The sequence below is a fragment of the Corvus brachyrhynchos genome, unplaced genomic scaffold (genome assembly GCF_000691975.1).
Source record: "Corvus brachyrhynchos isolate BGI_N302 unplaced genomic scaffold, ASM69197v1 scaffold245, whole genome shotgun sequence".
In the NCBI taxonomy this organism is placed as follows: domain Eukaryota; kingdom Metazoa; phylum Chordata; class Aves; order Passeriformes; family Corvidae; genus Corvus; species Corvus brachyrhynchos.
In genome coordinates, this window is record NW_008238988.1 from 3477475 (window position 1) to 3499526 (window position 22052).

The 22052-nt window shown below is 48.3% G+C and overlaps 1 protein-coding gene across 2 annotated transcripts in view; it reads left to right on the top strand.

Moving 5' to 3' along the window:
* Positions 1-3393: 3393 nt before the first annotated feature.
* CUNH14orf37 (chromosome unknown C14orf37 homolog) overlaps positions 3394-22052 on the top strand; it is a 51351-nt gene continuing 32692 nt past the window's right edge. For both annotated transcript variants that reach the window (XM_008637293.2, XM_017738909.1), the window contains exons 1-4: positions 3394-4783; positions 5704-5916; positions 7136-7354; positions 18848-19102. In XM_008637293.2, coding sequence (XP_008635515.1) covers positions 3451-4783; positions 5704-5916; positions 7136-7354; positions 18848-19102 — 2020 coding nt within the window. In that variant the 5' untranslated portion in view covers positions 3394-3450. The remainder of the gene's footprint in view (positions 4784-5703; positions 5917-7135; positions 7355-18847; positions 19103-22052) is intronic.

Here is a 22052-nt window from a genome sequence, read left to right on the forward strand (position 1 = left end):
TTCAGCCCAGCAGTCCTTTGTGTTATTTTCCAGCCTACCAGGTGTTAAAAGAAAAGTTATTATTTTCCATGCTAAAGATAAAGCTCCCTGGCTGCCTGCAGTTGCGCTGCCTTTGCGGCTGGAGGAACTGCATCTCCTGGGATTTGGTGTTATTAAGTGCAGGGGAAGTAGCTGGCACTGTCTCTTGCCCTCAGTGTGTGCTTCCTATTGGAAGCAAGGATTAGTTTTCCACTGAGAGCCTGGCCAGTGCTTGGCAGCTGCCTCCAGGGCTTCAGCTCTGAGGATGCCAGGTGAAATCTGGGGACGAGGAGTTCCTGCAGCATGAAATATTGAGGTACTACCTTCAGGCTGGTAAGAGAAAAGCTCAGGCTTACTACAGAGGAGGTGCTTGGTCAGGGCAGTGTGTTCCAGCCTGCTTTTATCGCCTGGCTGAGGCTGGAGAGCAGGCTGACTATAAAAATAGCCAGATGGGAGGATAAATGTATAACTCAGTGTGGCTTGAGGAGCAAACTGCTCTGCAGCCAGGTACCTGCAGCTTCTGCGTTCAGTGGAAGTGCTACAGCAAGGTGTCAAACTCTGCTTAAGGAGATAGCCAGGTCACTGCTGTTCATACACTCTCTAATCCAGCCTCTTCCTAAAGCTAAGTAGATCTTAAGCCCTGACTAATCTTCTTTGAAGTTTGAACCTGTGCCATTATCCTGCAGCAAGCTCCATGCCGCTATCTCCTGCTTTCACTGAGTGTGAAGGTCTAGGTTAGCTTACATCTGGTTGTTGTGGATTTCCGGAGCAAACAACACTCTAATATGATTTTTGCCCTATAGAAATGTAGGATTACGGCCAGCAGGGCTTTTCAGACTGGGGGAAACAATATGAGGCTGCCCAAAGGATTCCAGGAATTCTTTTATCAGGCTGGTACTGAGTGCCCACATTATCTACCAGCCAGAAGGAGGAAAGGTGCTAGTAAAGATGGAGTAAGCTTGTTGGGAGGAGATAAACATTTTAGTTTTTCTCCTAATCACATTCTGAATGTCTTGGGCTAGTGGAGAGCCTAGAGCTAGAAAGCTACAAACTATCTGTACAGATGTGTATATACATATGTATAATGTGTATGACTGCAAGAGAAGTGCTTTTCTAGTGCAGCTGGAGTTCTGTTTAGCTTTAAGCACTGCAGAAAGCATTTGTGCCACCTAAAGGCTCCTGACTTCTTGAGAAGTTGTATTTAGAGCCAAACTATTTTTTAAATAGAAAAAACCCCCCCCAACTTCTTGATGTTTCAGTATGCCTGATCTTAACAGGCACTTGTTAAAGGGGTGTGAGGTGAATGTGATTTATATTCAGCTGCATGGTAAGTCAGATGCATGTAGTTAGGCACTAACAATTTAACTTGAATAATATATTCTTAGTGCTTTTTAATTACAAAAGTGAATGAAGAATTAGCCTGGAAGAAGAGCTAAATATTGTCAGTTTTCGGCTATTTTTTGATGGGGGGAATAGAGAAAATAGATGGGTGGCCACCCATCCTTCAGAGATAGAAGATGCTAAAAATAAAGTGGAAGGTATCTAGGCTGGTGAGGAGGTTTTTGGTGGCTTCTGCTTGTCCCTGAGCACCTGGTGCATGTGTGTGGCCTGTGATGGGGAATTATTGCAGCAGCTCAAACTGCTGGGATGAGGCTTCAGGGAGAATGGAAAAAGTGACTCAGTGTGCCCTGAAGGCTCAGCCAGATGCTGGAGCCTGCAGTGGTTGACTCTGAGCTGTGTTGCTGCACTCTGTGGGTACAAATGTGAGTAATACTCCTGTAAGTGCTGTTTGGGTGGGGAAATGAGGAGTGTGGCAGGTTTAGGATTTATCCTGGTGCCTGTGAGCAGCAAGACTGCACAGGGTGACCATTGCTCTTTGGAAGACTGAGGGGTGGTTCTGACAACCCCAACCTCTTTCCTTTACTATTATTAGTCCTGCAGCCCAAAGGTAAGAGCAGTTCACTTGTGAATGATAAAATCTCACCTCATTCCACCCCTTGCTGTGGGTAGGGACACCTTCCACTATTCCAGGTTGCTCCAAGCCCTGTCCAACCTGGCCTGGAACACTGCCAGGGATGGGGCAGCTACAGCTTCTCTGGGCACCCTGTGCCAGGGCCTCCCCACCCTCAGTTAAGAATTTCTTCCTAATATCCTATCTAAACCTACTCTGTCAGGTGAAAGCCATTCCTCCTTGCTCTGTCACTCCATGACCTTTTCCAAAGTCCCTTTTCAGCTCTCTTGGAGCTACTTTAGGCACTGGAAGCTGCTCTGAGGTCTTCCTGGAACCTTCTCTTCTCCAGCTTCCAACTCTCTCAGCCTGTGTCCATAGTAGAGGTGCTCCAGCCCTGTGATCAACTTGGTGGTTCTTCTCTGGACTCATTCTAACAGGTCGATGTCTTTCTCATGTTGGGGGCCCCAGAGCTGGCCACAGAACTGGAGAAACACATGAGACAAAGCATGTGAAGCTGCTGATGGCTGGAGGCCCTTGCAGTAGGGCTTGACTGTGCCTGTGACCAGCCGCCTCGGCTGTGTGACAGAGGGATGTTTGCTGTGTGCATGGGACTGGTGTGAGCAGCTGTCCCACATGGGACGAGTGGGGCCTTGGATGGGATGGTCTTCTGGAGTGGTGGAGTAGCCCAGGACTGAGGCACATGCCCAAGGGAGGTGTCTGGATGCTGGAGCTGTGTGCCTGGAGGCAGCAGAGCTTGCCAGGGGCAGGCTGTCAGCTGGCTGGATCACTGCTGGGCTACAGGTTCAGTGCTCCCTTGGAAACTCTTGACTCACACAGTGATTCTGGAAGTGCCTCCATGGTGCAGTGCAGCCTGGGCACTGTGCTAATGCAGCAGTGCTGCTGTCTGGGCTGTAGCTTCCTCTGTGGGGCCAAGGACCTCAGCCAGACATGGCACAGATGCAGCCCTAAAGCCTCCTGGTGTGGCTCCAGTCCTATGTTCTCCCCCACAGACCCATCTTGCTCTCTGTGCGGATTCCTTGGTTTCCCCCTGTGCCAATGCACAGAACAGGGCTGGCCATAACAAACCTGAGACGTCATGGTCCTGGCAAGTGTCATTTTTGGACTTGGTTTAGGACAAATGGGTTGATCCACAGCATTGCTTGCAGGTCTGATGCCTGCTGGGTAGAGCACAGCACTCTGTTGCTGGGGTGAAAGCTGGGCAAGGTCTGTCCTGGGCTTCAGATCAATATTTGGTCTTGTCTGACATTTCCAGGTAGGGTAGGCTAAGAACAGTAAAAGAGATGGAGGAATTCATTGCTTGGAATTTTGTAGGAGGGGTCTGCTCACAACTGGCCATAGAGTTGGTCACCCAGTTATTTTAGGCCCTGGGTCTGTGGGTGGTTATGAGTAAAAACCCTTTCTAGGTCTTGCACTCTTGATTTGTCAGCCTTGCAGGCTTCTGGACACATCTCCTCTCAGCCATGAGGAGATCAATAGGATTTAACATCTGTGTGGTCACCTGCAGCATCCTGCTCTTGTCCTCCAGCCTGCCATGCCTTGCAGCTCAGCCTCTGGAGGAGTGGGATGTGACAAAGGTCCAGCATGGCCCCTGGGCAGGGAATGGGCTGGAAGATGACAGGACAGGCATGGTGGACTTGAAAAACAATCTGGGCCCTTCTGAGCAGACAGTTTCTGAAGAGCCATGTGAAGTGTCAGCGAAGCCATCTGGGACACCCTTAGATGAAGCTTTTACTGCAGGAGGAGAAGCGCTCTCTGCCAGCCTGAGCCATGTCATCCCCAGCAGCCAGGGCCTGGGGGATCACCCCTCTGCTGGGGCACTGCCTGCTGTGCATGAGGAGGAGCTGGTGCCCACAGAGTCACAGCTGGGTGAGGGTGAAGCACTCAAGGCCATGCTGACCACAGCTGTGACCACACTGAGCCCTCCAGTCCAGGAGGAGTCTGGTGGTCCCGTTGGTGAGGCCACCACAGAGAGTGGTGTGGCAGTGGAGCCCAGCTCTTCTGGCCCCTCAGCAAACACCCTTCCTGGTACCACTGTGGAGGAGGAGGCAGCAGCAGAGAGCACCTCACACCCCTCAGCTGTGCTCCAGCCCACGCTGAACCCCAGCTCTCCCACCTGGGAAGCAGCAAGTGACCACCCTGCCATCCCAACTCCCCAGGCTCGGGGTGTGACCCCTGAGCTGGGAATGCTGAGAGCCCGCACAGGGAGCCCTCTGAAAGCCCTGGCTCCACCAATATCTGTGGCTGCCAAACATCCCCTTGTGGTGACTGAGGCCACCCTTCACCCAGAAGCAGGGACAGGTGCCGCGCAAAAAGAGCTGCCCACTACAGCTGGCACTGTCGCCATCCCCCCTATGGACACTGTGCCACCTGACTGGGATGACACAAAACTCAGGGACATCAGTCAAGGGGTAGGCCTATCTCATGAGGTGACAGAGGACCTGGGGACAACAGAACCATCCCAGACCCCTGAGGAAGGTGTGGTGGAGGAAGAAGATGCAACAAGAGCAGTGCCCTCCCCTGTGTCTCCTCCACCAGCTCCCGAGCTTGCCAAGGAGACCAACTGCACAGTGCCAGTGCAAGGCGAGGAGCTGCCTGCAACTTCCCCAGGCAGCAGCAACACTTTCCACACTGGGAACCTGTCAGATGCAGACACAGCTGATCTTGGCTCACTGGAAAACATAAGTGCAGTCACAGCAGAGGAGGAGAAAAGCGTCCCTCCATCACAGCCGGAGGCTGCTGTGGTGACAGATACCCAGCCTGAGCTCTCTCCTACTCTGGAGAGTTCATGGAAAGGTAAAACTTGCCTGTTACAGACACTTGCCTCTCAGTGGGGGTTTAGCAGGGATGCTCTTGGCAATCTGTGCTTTATTTCTGGGACTTAAAGCAAGCTGTACCAGCAGACTGTGAGCCACTGATGCCCTAAGTGGCTTTACAAGGATGCTCAGGTCAAGAGGTCTGTGCAGAGAGCTGCTGTCCCTTATGACAGAAACTGCTGGTGTTGTATCCTCCCCTCATAGTGAAGTGGTGGCCAGGCTGTGGCTGTCCAGTACTTGTCCCAACTCTTACCTGTAGGCAGAACTGCTCCTCCTGGACAGCCTGCCACAGGCTGATGGTGTCACCTTGCCCTGTAAAGACCTCCAGAGATGGCCCCTTCAGCTTCATGACAGTGCTCCTGCTTAGTGTTTAAAATATAAAGGGAGTGCTAAAAAAAAGGCTGGTCAGGTGTTGGGCAATGACATGTTTCTAGGTTGATGAGGACTTTTTAATTGCTGGGCATCTTTATTCTTCCCTCTTTGGCTGCAGATGCAAAAGGATGATTTCCTTTCACCGCATCCAAAATACCTAATTTTTTCTGTAAAAGAAAGGAAGCTAATTGCAGGCTGGTGCTGAAACCTGACTGATTAATTTCTAGATTAATTTATAAGCACTTGACTTGTCAGCAGGTTCCCTCTCTGCTGTTTCCCAGATGTTGGGGAAACAACACTGTCAGTAAGACTTGTGCAACAAAAATAAACCCTTCTGCATAGCTGAGGTTTCAGTGGGGGCTGGTCACTGAAGGCTGCCCTGATGATGCTTGGCTGCACCTGCTGCTGGCACTGTGGCTCTGGAATTGTTACTGCATGGAGTTACATTCCTTTTATATTCCTTCAGCTGTGTGCTCTGTTGCTGTCTCCTGTCCTGTGAGTTTGTCCTGACATGTGTTCTTGCTGTAGGTGTTACTCAGGAGGTGACAACAGCTGCCCAGGAGGCTGGTGCTGCTCTGTCAGCTGTGACAGAGCTGCCTGGTGCCACCCAGGGAATAGGGGCTGCAAGCTTTCCTCAGGAGAACAGTGGGGAGGACACCCAGATGCTGACGGCTCCGAGTGCCAGTGAGGTGCTGGTGGCAACTGGTGCTTCCTCTACAGTGAACCCTGTGGATGCAGAAGGTAGGATTCTGCTTCAAGGACTCACACTAGATGGGATGTTATATCTGAAACCAGTGTCAGGGCTTGCACACTCCAGTCTCAACACAACATCCTTATTTAAGTGGCTTTTTTTTTTGCTAACAGTCTTCACACTGCTTCTAGCCCTGGGCTGCCACTGCTTTCTGCCCATGCTGTGAGATCCACCATGCTGAAACTTGCCAGTATATGGATTTTTTTTCCCCAAATAGCTGGAGTAGAGGTTGGGAAAAAAAAAAAAAAAAGCCCCAAACCAAACAAGCCCCTTATCTGTCCTTGCTAGCAATCTTTAGACACTTAAGCAATTTTTTTATTTATGGAGGGAGAGTTTTTACTTCTGGAGCCCAAGGCAGTCATGGATTGCTGATGCTCAGTCCAGAGGATGAAAATACTTCATCAGGGTAACATGGGAGCCCATGGTGGGGCAAAGACACCCTCCTGCAAGAGCCTGGCAAGCCCTTGGGTGTGGAAGCTTGCACTGATACTCACTTTCACTGAGGAATGGGGCATTGTTCTCAGGTTTATGTAGCTCATACAGAAATGCTTTGAGCAGTCATGTTCACGTAGCTGCTGCCTGCTGGTTTGGTGTCACCTTGGCAGGTACCTGTGGGAGTCTGTCTTCCTGACAGGGGTGTAGCAAGGGTTCCCTCAGCACAAGGCTGGCCTTGAGCTGGAGTGTATTTCTGCAGTAGTGGGGACTACTGTAATGAAACTGCTGCTGGGCAGCTTTGCTGGTAATTCTTATATTGCAGGACATCAAAAGAAAAAAGCTGTTTGCATTGTAATTCTAAATTTAGGGTCCCTTTGTAAAAGGGAGAAGGTTCTTCTGGCAGTTTCCATTAATTAATTTGCTTCTAGGATTTAATTATAAATTCAACCAACTTTTATCTTTGTAACGAACTATTAGATCTGTCACTTGGTTCAGTTCTCAACTGGAGTCTTGCTGCTCTGATCTTGCAAGGGTGTGGTGATGAATTGTCCTCAAAGCAATGGAATTAAAACCTTTAAGGGTTCCCCCCCCTCATTAAGGGGAACCTCTTTTGCTCCTGCCCTTGAGGAGAAAGTTTCATTACAGCAGCATCACATCTTGAAGGAAGCAAAAGTTTGGTAATTCCCTTTGAGTTAAATTTTCATTAAGGAGTTTCTTGAGGTTTTTTTAAAAACATTGTGGTCCTGAATGGTTGCTGTTCCCTGTCTTCTGCAGATCTCACAGATGGGATCCTGGTCACCAGTGAGAAGGCTGTTCCAGCCCCTGGTGGGATGTTTTCTACCCCATCTGGACAGACAGAGGAGCCATCCAGCAGAACTGTGGTCCTGGTAACGCCAGCATCAGTGGCCTCCTCTGTCAGGAGGACAGCTCTTCCCTCTGTGAGGAGGATCAGCACAGCCGTGACCTATGGGCTGGACCGCCTGGAGTCAGAAGGTACCCCTGAGACTGAGGGGCAGGTGGCCTCCTGTGGAGTGCCACACCTGCCCTGACAGCCCCCAGGTTGTCAGTTTGGCTCACACCTATGTGCACATCTTGTTCCCAATAAAGTTGTTGACCAACCTGTCCTTTTCCAGGAGGCACAGGAAGCAAGCAATGAGCAGTGTCCTCGAGGATGCCTGCAATTCCAGTGGCTGTGGTGGATGGGGATGGGTTTTTTATTGGCTAGGGAGCAGCAGTGGTGTTGCTGTTGCAGCAGGGTCTGGCTCTGCACACCTGTGATGCTGGTGTGTGCATCCACTGCAGAGCCTCTGTACCAGGGAACACCCACCAAGGGGTGCTGAGGTGAAGCAGATCCTGCCCTGGAGCTGCCCTGCAGCTCTGATCTGTCTTCTATTCACCTCACCCACAATTTTCCTGCAGAGAATTGTTTCTTGCTCTTTTTCCTACTTGAGCTCCTCTCTGCTTGTTCATCCATCCAGTTTTGTGCTCCAGTGTTTGGACTGACACCACCTGGAAGGAATTAATCTTTCTGCCTATTTTTGCTCCCCTTCCTTTATCTTGACCTTCTCTTGCCTTAGTATTTTACTGCAAAGGTTGGCAGCTCTCCAGGGGTGGCACTGCCAGATGGTATTTCTCCTCTGAGTAGAGGTGGGGTGCTACAGACAACAGCTCATCAGCATCTTTTCTCTGCAGGAAGCAATAACTCTCACTCCTGTTAAATTTAGAGGGCAGCAGAAGCTGGGAGTCTTCCCCACTGCAAGTTCCTGGCTTGCTGCTGGCTTTGAAGCCTTTCCCGAGCTCTCTGGGACTCCAACTGCAGCATTCTCCCCTTGCCAGGATGAGTCTTGGATGTCTGTGGCAAGGCAAGGATGTGGTGCTGACAGGAGAGTGGCAGCAGGGGAAGGAAAGGTCAATAGCGAAAAGCTGGTCTTTCAGGCTGGGAAATAAGGTCTCTGCTTAGCAAGGGCAGTATGATTCAGGAGGCTAAAGTGTTTTATAGCCCTCTGGGATCTCCTTTAGAAGCCTGGGTTTCTGCATGGGAAGATAAGAGGGATTTCAGTTTCAGCTGAGCATTTGGTCTCTCTCTAATGAGACTTTCTGCACAGGCATTTAAAAAAAAAAATCTTTCTGCTCCAATACAGGACTGATGCAACTTTCTTGGATTCCTGCAGCACTCTGTTTTTAGAGAAGCTCTGGGCTTCTCTAAAGGCAAATGTGGGCTGTAGCTGGGACCAGGTGCCCTCAATGATGAGGACTCAAGTGGAAATCTGGGTTTCTTGGCTCTGCAGGTGCCCCTTCTCCAAGGGACATGTAGCTCTTTGTGCTGTGTGGATTTGACAACTGGCACAGCTTTTGTGGCCTAAATCTTTTCTGCTCAACCTAGACCTCTGTGCAGGGAGCCAGAAGGTTCCCTGGTGCTGGGGATCGTGAATTCCCTCTTGTAAAATGGGACAATGACAATTATCATGTGGGGAAAGGCTTTCTGCCTGGGGATGGTGCTGCTCCAGTTAAGCACAAAGGAAGGTTTTTGAATCTTTTTCTGCTTAATGGCAATTGAGGGGTATCACATCCTCATGGTGGAGTGGCATTTGGAAGCTTGGTTCCCAAAGTTACAGTTCCTAGTGTTTCCTCTCAGAACATTGGAATGCTGTCAGACCCAAGATGTTTGGGGGTGCTTTCCTTTAAAGCTACATGGAGCACCAGCCCAAGATATTGAGGCTTTTGGGGGATGCTGTTGCAGGCATGTGATTGGGTCCCTAATGTGGGATCTTGGCCCCTTGGGGAGAGGCTGTGCCTGGCTCACTGTTGGAAGAAGTGCAAGGAGCTGAGTGAGCTCTGCTGCCTTCAGTGGGGTCCTGCTGAGCTTCCTCTCTGAAGGGCCTGGCTCATCATTAAATAGAAACCCCTGCTGCTCAGCTCACTCTCTTTCTTGGGGGCCATCTGTGCCAAACTGCCTGTGGTTAATTGCATCTGTATATTCACCTGCCTGGCTTGGATGCAAAACTGCTTTAAAAATCAAATTGCACAGACAAAATGAAAATATGTCTAGATGAGCTTATCCTCCTCCCTGGTGGACTCTGCAGAGATGAGCTGGGTAACAAATATCTTCCTGCCTTGACTCTGTGGTGAGACTGGTCCTACTTGCCCTTCCTAGTCAGAGAAATCCTGTAAAGGGATTATAGGATACTGGGGACAGGACACAGCAGAGGATAAGGCTTGCTTTTCTGGGGGAATTGATTATATATTTTGTCTCTGTGCCTAGAATTTGTATATCTCTAGCAAGCTGAGCCCTGCAGGTTTCTCTGTAGAGCTTCTAGGTACAGAGAGCTACTGGTTCAACTGGCTTACTCAGGACCACTGTGTGAGCCTCCCAACACCCTTCAAAAAGTGACTCTCTGGAAAGAAACCACGTTCCTTTTTGACTTGATTCCTGTGCTGTAACATCTGCCATGGTAGGTATTGGCAGAGGTGGCTGCACACCCCCAGTGTGGCAGCACTTGGCAGGTGGAACTTCCTGAAGAGGCAGGACATGTGCTATGCTCCCTCTTCTGCAAGATCCTTGCAGCTTTCAGCTGAAAACTGCTGGATAGAGCACACCAGAGTCTGGTCCTGTCACGGTGGGTGAGGGTGAGTCTGTATCTGGCCCTGCAGATCTGAGGTTTGGTTCCCTTGTGTGACACCACCCTGCCTGGACAGCAGGGAATCGTGGCATCACAGAATGGGTTGGGATGAAAGTGACCTCAAAAACCATCTCATTCCAACCCCCTGCCATGGGCAGGGACACCTTCCACTATCCCAGGTTGCTCCAAGCTCTGTCCAGCCTGGCCTGGAACACTGCCAGGGATGGGGCAGCCTGTGCCAGGGCCTCACCACCTTCACAGGGAAGATTTTTTTTCTTGCAGTCTAATCTCCCTGCTGGGAGTGAGCTGCTCACACAGTTCAGGGGTCAGGAGGGCTGCTGACTGTGGAGGGTGCTCAGAGCTTTGATCAAAGCAGGAGCTTCTCTGCTTGTTGTGTGGTGTCAGGAACAGTCAATAGCTCTGAAAATGGGCAACTTAAAAATCAGTTGCTCCAGAGGAGGAGGCCTTAACCAAGTAGCTCTTGAATGTGGAGTGTTCCCAATTAATTAAGATGGCTCTCAGCTGGCAGGATTTGGAGTTTCACGTGCATTTGCAGCCTGCTGTGAACTATTTTGTGTACCACAGAACAGTTTAGGTTGGAAAAGACCTTCAGGCAAGTCCAACCTTTGACCAAGCACCACTGTGTCAACCAGACTGTGTCCAGTCTTTCCTTAAACACCTCCAGCAATAGTGACTCCACCACTTCCCTGGGCAGCCTCTTCCAATGTTTAATCACCCTTTCTGTGAAGAAATTCCTCCTGAATACTTCAGAACTTGTAGCCATTTACATAATTTTATAAAAGATCGCTCCACTCCCCATTTTTCTTCTGAGCTGTGTCACAGTATGAGGAACCTTCTTTTTTTTTGGATGTGAAGGGTATTTTTTCCAGGAAATTAAGGCTTTGAAAGGGATTGCTATTTGGACCTTGACTGTATGGATTAAGATCTGCCTCATTAAATCTCTACAACCCTGTTAAAAATTTAAATTAGGATGCAGAGGTGTAAATAAAACAGGCACTTAACCCAGCATGGTTAACTAGCCTGATATTATAATTCCTCACCAGCTCTTTGGATATCAACTAAATTGGCAAGGAACAGAAGACTTAAAGCACATGCAGAATGAATTATTAAATGGTTTTGGTACACACTTTTCTCTTGCTTTTGTTTATTGCTGCCACTGAAATGGGAACTGCTCTGTCTGGTGCAGGTTGACCTCTATCTTCCTCACAGTAGGTGGTGGCTCATCCCTCATTCTCCTTTGTAGCAGAAAATGGCAAAGTGTGACAATTTTTTGTATCAAACCAAACTCTTTTTTTCCTTTTTTTTTCTTCTCTCTTTCTTCTGATAGTGTTTGATACAGATATCCACAGCTTTTCTGTACAATCTGAGCCCAGGTTGCCTTACTCATGGGCAAGAATTCCTTTCCTAATCTCCAGTCTAACCCTGCCCTCTGTCAGGTTGGAGCCACTCCCTCTTGTCCTGTCATGCACTGGTGCTGGTCCAAAATCCAGCTCCCTTGGACTCCCTTTAGGCACTGCAAGGGTCTCTGAGGTCTCCCTGGAGCCTTCCTTTCTCCAGGCTGAGCACCTCCAGCTCTCTCTGTTCTTTGTGATGTTCTGGCTCTGTTCTGCCTCCAGCAGGTTGGATGACATTTCTTAGTCTGACCCTGCCTTGCTTCTTGTTCTGGCCAGGCTTTGTTTGAGTTTTTAACTGTATTAGACTTTCCATTTGTCAAAAAAATTAGAGTTCACTTAAATATCACTTTAATGTTGTAGCTTTCCCATGCTTATCCCCAAGCTTGAACAAAAACAACAGAAAACCCCCACAGTTGCTATTGCAAGGTAATTGGGCTGTGTGAGTGAAAGCTTTTAATGAGTTTCTGTTTGTTTTAATCTGAGGATTAAGCATTTTACCCTCATGGCTCGAGGGAGGGGGGTTCAGGTAAGCAGGGATGTGGCAGTAAGGCTCTGCAAAGAACACTTTCTGCTGGAGTTGCTCCTGGCTGGGGTCCCTTGGAAGGTTGGGAGAGTGTTGCTCATGGGGCTTTTTTTGGGAGCTTTGTTCAGTGGGACTAGGGATGCTGCAAGAGGGGGTGAAGGACTTGGGAAGAAGCAGGAGTCTGACTAGAAAATGAGCTGAGTGGACTCAGTCATGTTCCCTTTGGCTCCTGATAGGACTTGAGTTAAAGCCTTGGTACCCTGGAGACTGTTGTCCATAATAACAGACCCAACTCCCAATCTACATTGTCTGTGATGATCCAAGCTGGGCTTGTCTAGAAAATAAAGCTGAAATCAAATGTTTTCTTAACTCTTGGGTTTTTGGCTGTTATCTTCCCAGGCAGTGTGATTGAATTGAATGCTTCTGGAGAAACACCAACAGCCTTTTCCAATGAAAATGGAATTAATGTCTCTGCTGGGGCTGTTGAGTTTTTTTTGTTGGTTTATTTTTTCCTTTTTTTTGGTTGGGGTTTGTTTGTGTTTGGTTTTTCTTTTTTCTGTGATTGGAAAGAAGTCTCATGCCCATAGCCCTTTTCCAGGGGAAAGTGTTTTGTTAAGAGATGTCATAAACTCCTTATCTGCCTTCCTCTATCTTGTTCTGTCCACTCATAGGTCATGGTCATTAAATCTGGACTGATTTGACTGCTCTCACTTGATAAATCCTCTCTTTCTTGTCTTGATTTTCATACTGGTTGGTTCAACACCTGTACACCCAGGGGTGGAAGAGCTGTTCTGCAGCAAGCCAGGGAACAAACTTTTTATAGTCCATATGGGGTGTTTTGCAGCATTTTGGGGGTTCCCCCCCCCCCTTTAAAATAGTCTTGTGTTGCTAAACTGACCCTCTAGCCTGGCTCAATGTGAGAGTGATTTTGAGGTGAATGCTGCTGGAGATACAGTTTTTGTTTTAGGAAGAAATTCTTGAATGTGAGGGAGGTGAGGCACTGAGTGGTGGTGGGGCACACCTGGAGGAGCTGTGACTGCTCCATCCCTGGGGGAGTGTCCAAGGCACCAGGTTGGACAGGGCTTGGAGCAACCTGGAATAGTGGAAGGTGTCCCTGCCTGTGGCAGGGGTGGAACTGGATGGTTTTTAAGGTCCTTTCCAACCCAAATCATTCTGTGATTATAGAAATTTTTCTTTCTGATCTTAATACAGAACTAGAGCCATGGTCCCAGGAGAGTCTTTTTTACTTTTTTTTCTTCCCCCTGCTAAAAGTCCTCAGTGCCTTGGATCTCCTGTGGCAAGCAGTGAGCCAGGAGTGTAAAAAAAACCCCAAGTGTGAATCCACTCAGCTTTGGGGGGGGGGAATTGGGTTATGATCAGAATTTGAATCTTTCCTTGTACTGTCTGTACAATGTCAGAGCCTTCTGCTGGGGAGCAGCTTCTCTTGAGCTTTGGCAAGGAGAGGCTCCTAAAGCAGCATCAGCTCAGCCCTGCTGCCAGGGGAATGCTCACTCTGCCAAGCAAGGATTTCCTTCTGTTACAAAAGAAAAAAAATTTGGACAAGACAAAACAACCTCAAGTTCCACCAGGGAATGTTTAGGTTGGGTATTAGGGCAAAATTTCTTCACTGGAAGGGTGGTCAGATACTGGCACAGGCTGCCCAGGGCAGTGGTGGAGTCATCAGTCCTGGAGGGATTTAAGAGGTGTGGCACTTAGGGACAGGGGTTAGTGGTGGCTTGGCAGTGCTGGGGGGAACATGGTGATGATTTTAGAGAGCTTTTCCAGCCTTGGTTATTCTGTGATGTGTAAATTCATGTTCTCTTGAAGCTTCTGTGGTAGGGTTATGTTATCCTGCTTTGTGTGGTAGGATCCTATCCAACAGGTGTATTCTTCCCAACAGTCCCTTTCCCTGTCTCTGTGCAACTGCCCAGATGCTGGAACTTCCCAGGAGATTGATTTTCCTAGAGCAGCACAGCATTTAAGACAACACCACATCCTGCAAATACCCTGGATGGCTTTGCAGTGGAGGTGACTGGGCTTAGCAGAGCTCATCCCTAGGGGGGGTTTCCCCTGGTGTTTGGCAGAGTTTCTGTGCCTGGATCTGTTGCCCCACCATGGCCCAGCACTTTGCCCAGGAGCAGTGCTTGGTGAGAGCCCATCTACCTTCCTACCAGCTCTCTCCTTCTGGGCTGTCAAAGGCAGCATTTTGGAGCTGTTGGATGGTGACACTATATGACTAATCACGTGAAGGCAACACATTAATAATAAAAGAGTTGTCCTAGAAAGGCCTTCCTGACTTCACAGCCAGCTGTGATCACAAAAGCAGTGCAAAGAGTGAACCTCAGTGGGAGAAAACACTTGGCAGTGGCTTCTTAATGCCTCTCCCTCCTGCTCTGGCAAGAGATGGGAGTCAAGACTCCCCATCCCTAATCCTGTTGTTGGTTACACATCATTATTTACATGTTATTGTTATTAGCACACAGGGGTGACCCTGCGGCACTGAACACCAAATAAAATCACAGCTTAAACTGTCCTGGATCGCAGCAATCCTCTGTGGGATCATTTAGACATTGTTGTCTACTGAGTTTGGTGTGAGGGAGGCTGGGAAGGGAAAGGACAGAGCAAATGACAGCTCCAGTTTTTGCCCTGCAACTTCCTTCCTTTTTAGTTTGTTTTATTTTTTCGTTGCACTTTGAGTGCAGTTTGTGCCTGTGAGTGAATCTATCACCTTCCACTGTGAGCCTCTCGCTGCTCAGGGCACAGGAAGATATTGCTCCTGTGTGTTAAACTTGACAAATGATGGGTTCCTGGCTCTTCTGAGGAATGGAAGTGTTTGCAAACATTAATGGAAAATGTCTCAATATAGAAATACAATTCTTCAGTGGAGGTTTCTTCAGCTCCATTGCCTTCAGCAAGGTTATGACCATAAGTGGCTTCAGCTGCAGCTTCTTTCAAGCCATCACACCCCCAAAAATTGAGTCTGAGTCTTTTTACCTGCTGGATGCTGGTGGTTGTCCAGTTGCTCCAGATCCTGCAGGTTCTGTGTTCCTGCTGTGTCAAGGAACTGCCTCACAAGGGTGGTGTGAGGTGGTCTCATTTCTCCTGCCTAAGTCACAAAAGCCAGCATGGATGTGTACATGTGTACATTTGTGGTAAAAATCCTCACTTTTGGAGCAAGCATAAGGAGCTTTTGCCCCCCTGAAACAGCAAATCCAATCCTCTGGATATTACCAGTGTCACCAATGGATTCATTTGGAGTCCCATGATAAAGCCCAATGGTGTCTGTTTCTATTAATAAAGCTGGCACCCCCAAAAACTCTGCGAAAAATGTGTTATTTTATCTCAGCCTTGTTTCCTTGGGCTCCCCTATAGCTTCCCCAAGCCTGAAAGTTTGAATACCTGTTACAAGGTTGCCAAGTCCTTCAGAACTAAAACATTTGACGCACGAACTGGGAATCTCATTTTCCCTGGGGTTTCCTGTTGTCCATTGTCACAGCAGGGAGATGCTGAGCTTCTTGGGTTTTTTTATTTTTCTGTTTCCATGAAGGCAAAGCAGAGGCTGTTTTAGTGAATGCAGTGCTTGTTTAGTCTGTCAGAGAGTGGCAGAAGTGTTCAGGCTAGTTTGGATGGGGCTTGGAGCAACCTGGTCTGGTGGAAGGTGTCCCTGCCTGTGGCAGGGGAGTGGAACAAGATGAGCTTTAAGGTCCCTCCCAACCCAAACCTTTCCATGATTCTGTGAAAACACAAACATCTGCTTGGGCTGTGTTTCAGTGCTGAAGTGTCCTGGTGTCACGAGGAGAGGAGAGAAGATACTGTCCCTCCTGGATGGATCCACGTGGCACATCATGGATTTGGTGCACACAAACAAAATCAGCTCACGTGTAACCTATGAAAATCTGGAGCAAGGTTGGCTTACAGCAGAAGCCACGCTGGCTTGGCCAGCAGGACTAGGGAAGTGATGTTCTCTTCTCACAGGTAACAAATGACAGGACAAGAAAAACAGCCTCAAGCTGCACCAGGGGAGGTTTAGATGGGATATTAGGAGAAATTTCTTTAACAAAAGGATGGTCAGGCATTGTGTCAGGCTGCCCAGCCACCATCCCTGGAGAGATTAAAAAGATGCGTGGATGTGGCACTTGGGGATGTGGACTCAGTAATCTTAGAGGGCTTTTCCAACCTAAACCATTCCATGACACAAAAATAGTTCACAGTGAGCTGCACATACACATGAAACTCTGGATTAATTTCTGAATTTGCTGGGCTTTGCACTTTCAGTCCTTGCTACATTCAGTCTTTCCCAATAATTTCCTTTCAATCTGCTGCTGAGGCCTTTTGAAGGCCAAAAAGTGCCAATTTCGGAGGAAAAACGTGACTTTTGCAAAAGGCTTTTGTGTGAAACACAAACCTCCAGCTTGAGATTCAGCTGTGTGATGCTCACTTCCATTTTCCATCTTATGAGACTACCGAGCCTTATGCACAGCCTGCCCACGGCTGCCTGTTGTGCCTCTGCTGCTGAAATCCCACACTCGTGAAGTCTTTGGGTTTTTTTTGGAAGAGTAGCTTCCTCCTTGTGACCACCAAGTGGTGCTCTGCGCTGCACCTTGCAGCAAGGCAAGCTGTTGGTGTTTCGGAATGGGGACTAAAAAGCTGTTTTCAAATGCAGGAATGAGCCAGAGAGGAGAAGGGAACAAGCTGAGAGCCTTTTCCTTCCCCCTTGCAGCGGCTGTGTTACAAGGATCTCATTATTCACAGCTTTCTGCTGCGGCTGCATGGTGATTGATGGAGCTTGGTGATCATCAGATGTGATAAGTAGTCTCAGCACTTTCAATTTGGGTGTTCAGCTTGGCTGCCTGCGAGGCTTTGGAGACAGGGAGATGGCTATCTGTGGCTTCAGCACTCGATCCTGGCAGGTGTGTGTCATTTGGGTTGTTAAAAATCACAAGAAGCTTCTAAAATCCTTGTCCCAGAGTAGTTTTTCAGAGATAAAAATCCGATGCCTGTTCTCTCTTGGCTGGTTTTTACGCCTAGTCTAGGGAAAAACTCTGTTCATGTTCCTCTTCTCTGGTGTTCTGGCTGTTCAGTGTGGCTGCTGTTAAGTTTTGGGGTTGTTGATAGCTGTGTTGCTCTCAGCAGGGGGAAAAGACCTACATTAACTTGTCTTTGCAGGTTTCCTGTGAGACTCTCTGGGGGCCACTCTCAGCTTTACAGTCGTGTGTTTTGTATGAAAACATGCATTTTGGCAGAGAAAATTCAGAGGTTGATTCTAAATGACAGGCACATTCTAATGCAGAAAATGCCTACAAATGCAGCGGGAATTTAAGGGGCCAACCACATCCCCGTGAACTCCATTAGATGCTCTGTGTGGTGTCATTGTGGCAGGAATGATCTTTCCAGGTACCAAAAGCCCTGCTACAGCAGGATGATGCAGCTAAATCCCGACAGCAGCTCATTTGTATGGAACACAGGACTAGAACTGAAAGGCAGCGACTGGGATTGTCTTGCCTGGTGAGCTGAGAAAAACGTGCAGTGCTTGGAAGCAAATCCTTGAATTACAAGGGAAGGAGATGCCATGGAAGAGCACAGTGAATCAGTGAGTCTGTAACATGCACTGATCTCTCCAGTCTGTGGAGGCCAAAGGAAGGAGACCACCTTACCCCATTTAATCCAGGTTGGATTGCCACCAACCTATATGAGGTACAACTCCAAATAAAGGGATATCTGGATAACAAATGGTGATTTGGCTGGATTGTTAGTTTTTAATGCCTGATGCAGGGTGATGGGCTCTCCCAGTCTGACTACACCAGGAGACAGTTTCTCTACCTGTCTGAGCAGAGTTGGTGTAAATTAGATAAAGGTGCATAAATGCTATATTTTGATTCTCAGCTTTGAAAAAGTGTGAGAAATTCAAAGCATGGCATTGTTCCAGATATTGTCTGTCCCTGGTGGGTGGCTCCATCAGTAGCTATTAAATAGCTCCAGTGCAAATTCTGGGCATAGGATGTCCCTGAGACTTTGGTGACTGTAACTTGGGAGGAGAAACTGTGGGAAGACTGGGCTCTGTATTTGCCCTGCTCTGGTCTTTCTTCAGCATCTGCAGCAAGTTATGGTTGGAAATAGGATGTGGACAGAAAGGGTCTTTGGTTTGATCCAGTACAGTGGTTCCTGTGTTGCCATTTTAGATTCTAGTGATGAAACATGGCTTAAATATTTATTTTTCCGCACGTGAACAGTACAGACAGTTCTGGAATAAATGGGTATCTGCTGTGGCATAGAATTCATAGAATCCCAGAATGGTTTGGGTTGGAAGGGACCTTAAAGATCATCCTGTTTCAACCCCCTTGCCATGTGCAGGGACACCTTGCACTAAATTCACAGGAATTGCCCCAATGTCACATTTATCAGCTCTCCCATGAAGTGTTGGTTCTGCTGCCTTCTCTCCAACACTTTCCAAGGCCAGGTGGGATGGGGCTTGGAGCAACCTGGTCTAGAAAGCAGTGCCCTTTCCAGAGCTGGGAAAGACTTAATAAGAGTTAAAAATAGAACCAAATTATTTCTGCCTCCAAGATTGGAACTCAGGGAAAGGGCTCTCACTTGGGCTGGAATGAGTTAAGCAGGGAGCTCTGTAGTTACAGATGTTCAGGTGTTGGTACACATGCACAACCTTATTTGTTAGGAAGCAAAATATTACTGTATTTCCCGCTAATTTGAGAGTCTGAGACAGCATCTCCTTGTTCCTCAGCAACTTCCAGTGGTGATGAGCTCCTCCCAATGAACCCCTCTGGGTGTCTTTCCTGTTAGAGAACAGGCACAAGTTTGTTCAGCTGCTCTGCCTTTGGAGGAGCTCAGCTTGGTGCTCACCTAGAGAGATCTGTGAACTTTCTGCCTGGTGGGATGTTTCCTGATGTTTCTTTTCTGTCTCTCTGGCCAGAGGGTGAGGAAGAGGAAGAGGATGAAGAGGAGGAGGAGGAAGAAGAAGAGGAGGAAGAGGAAGACGAGGAGGACAAAGACATAGACCTGATGGATGAAAGCATGGAGGGTGACACGGAGCTGCCAGGCTTCACACTTCCTGGAGAGACCTCCCAGGAGCCCCTGGCTGGCCTGGAAAACCCTGTGGCCCAGCTGGCTGGGGTGTCCTACCAGGTTCCTGACACCATCGAGTGGGAGCAGCAAAACCAGGGCCTGGGTAAGAGAAAAGCCCCTTCTTGCTTTGCCCTTACAAAGGACACATCTCCTGCTCTGCACTCTGCATGAGACAGTCCCTTGTGCCAGGAAATCTCATGGGTTGGCTCTCAAGCTAAACCCAATTGTTGTTTTTGCTTAGTGTTGTCTTGCTCCAAGGGTGGACAAAAAAATAACTTCTTGTGTGAGATTCCTGGGGAAATTTCAGTTCCCTTTGCCCAAGATGGGTTGGTGTAGGGATGTTTGTCCTGTGAGGACAAAGGAGTTGGGTATTTGCTCATCAGCCTGTTTGGTACTTCAGCAGCATTTGTCTAAGTTCCACTCCTCTGGCATTTTAAGAAGTGCATGGTCCAGCCATGGGGCCCTGTGCTGGCAGTGTGAAGACAAACCTGCAAAGCCTCTACAAAGCTTTATACAATTTATTCCCACTGTACATATAGGCCCTGTGTTTAATGACTCCACCTAGGAGTCAGTGTTTATATGTGTGAAGTCCACATGATGCAAGTCAAAGCTGGTGTGGGACAAGGTAGATCTTAGCAAGGAACTTGTCCCACATTGGCAAAAGGCTCTGGAATCATTTCCCAGCATACTCAGTTCCCAAGCCAAGCCCCATCAAATGCAGTGGGAACCCTTCAGGTGAATTTGTGGGAGCTGAACCACATCTAGACAGAAGGTCTTTATGTCTGGCTATTAGAATTAGCTGTTCCGAGAAGCTCATCAAACAAAAAAAACCCCAAAACTCCTTTATATGTTGTCTATCACATACATTTATGTGAGATTTATCCCTTCCCCTGAATGTGTAATTCTGATTTAACCTGGAGGTTCTCCTCTGTGATGCTGTTTCTAGCCCGCTTTAGTGATGTTGGCTTCCTTAATTGAATTGAAGATTGTGTTTCAAGAACACTGTGGGAGGATTGATTTCCAGAACTCTGTGGGAGGGTTGGCCTTTGAGGGGAGATTGAGTTTGCACCAGGGCTGATCCCTCCCTGTCACACTAAATCCTGCTTGGAAAACACCGTGTTGGGGGGTGGCTGTGTCAGGCCTGTTTCACATTCCTGTTATCCCATCAGGCTGCACAGGAGCTGTGTGAGGGGAATAATTCCAAGTCTTTAAGGGTTTCTGGCTTTGGCAAGGTGGGTGACAGAGGTATGTGGTGCTGTTGGATATGACAATGTTTGCCAGGAACTTTAGGGTTACAGAGGAGGTTGTTCTGCATCAGGCACCAAGTTCATGGTTTATGCAGGTCTGGACTGGAGTCACAGCTGCATTTCCAGCTGCTGGAGGAGGAGGCTCAGGGTAGGAGATGCCTTTCTGGTACAGGAGGCAGGTGAGAAAGCAGCAAACAGGGGTTGATGCTGTTCCTCAGACCCTGGAAAGGCCATATTTCCAAAAATTTCAGACAAGGAATTAACAGATTATGTGGCAAAAACCAGGATTCTTCTCCCTAACTTATGTTTTATTGACTTTATGCAAATTGGAGGAGCCCCTGTGAAGTCTAAACTGGGTCAGCATCAGCAATAGGTCTGAGCACCTGAAGGACTGGGTAGATGTGGGGTTTGGCATTCTCTGGAAGTGCCTGGCTGGGTTACACATCACCAGATCCAAATGGTTTGGATTGCCTTTTGTTTTCAGGCTGTTGCAGTCCGTGCAAACATCCATGAGGGAAAGGATGAGGCTGTGGCTGAGCTGAGTTTATTTTTAGGAGTTGGATGGGACTTTTGTGCAGTGCTGTGCTGGCAAAAAAAAAGAGGGGAAGCAGTGGGATCAGCCTCTCTGCTTGTGACTCAGCCCTCTTACTCCAGCAGGCAGACACTTATGAAAAGAGCCATTTCTTTTCCTGCCTAGATGACCTCAGAGGCTCTGTGACACTGCTTCCTTTGCCATCTGCAGTGTGCTGGTGCTCAACAGTACTCCTACGAGGAAGGGAAGTTATTTATGGCTTAGAGGCACAAAGGGAATGGAACTAGATGGGGAGATTGGAGCTAAATGATCTTAGATCCCTTCCAACCCAAGCCATTCCGTGATTCTGTGAAAGCCAAGGGCTTGCATGGGCTCATGCTGGTAATCTGAGCTCCATGGAAGGAGTTGAACCCAGGGGATGAGAGGGCTGATTTCCTGGGACTGAGTGGGGAATGGGAGATGCTTCTGCAGGAGAGTAGCCCCTCCCCTCTCTGGTTTGTGCCAGGTGGGAATTTCTGCCCTGGTTCCCAGCTCTGGGTTCATGGGCACTCATGAGTCTAGCTCTGTGTCCATAGCTGGTCCTGGCTATGTGCTTCTTTATGGAGTGTATTTGGGAGAAGAGGAAAGGTGGAAAAAGCACGCAGCTTGTGTCAGCAGGGGGTGGGTTGTTAAGAACGGAAGAAATCCCCCAACCTTGCAGGAAGCTGGAAGAGCTGTTCCCATTGTTCTGCTGGAGCACCTGGAGAGACCAGACTCACTGTAAAAGACTTGTGAAGCTTTGGATCTGCTGGATAGGTGCATGGGCTGTTTTTCTTTGAAACCCTTTTTCTCTAGGTGATTTTCAACTTTGAAAATTCAGTTCTTTTGATTTTTGGGACAGCTTTGTAACTGCTGGACATCCCCAGAAGAGCTCTGTCTGTCCCTTCCTTCCCTAAATAGTGCTGGGATGTGAAGAATTTCCCTTATTGTGTAAATTAAACAGGGTTTGGAGGGGGAAGCTGTTCTACTTCACCTGGGCTATGGCATTGGAAAGGGAGACCTGAAGGAAGGTGACAGTACCTAGCAGAGTAGAGGGTGAGGGGACAACATCCAAGCACCAAACTTCTACAGTTGGCATTTTCCATTTTTAATATACCTTACACACATGTCTTCCTCCTGAGGGGATGCATCTGTCCTCTAGCCTTCAGAATTTTGACATTTAATGCTAAAATCTACAGTACAGAGGAGCCCAGAAGTGTTGGAATAGCTGTTCTCAGGTCAGTTATTATTGAGTT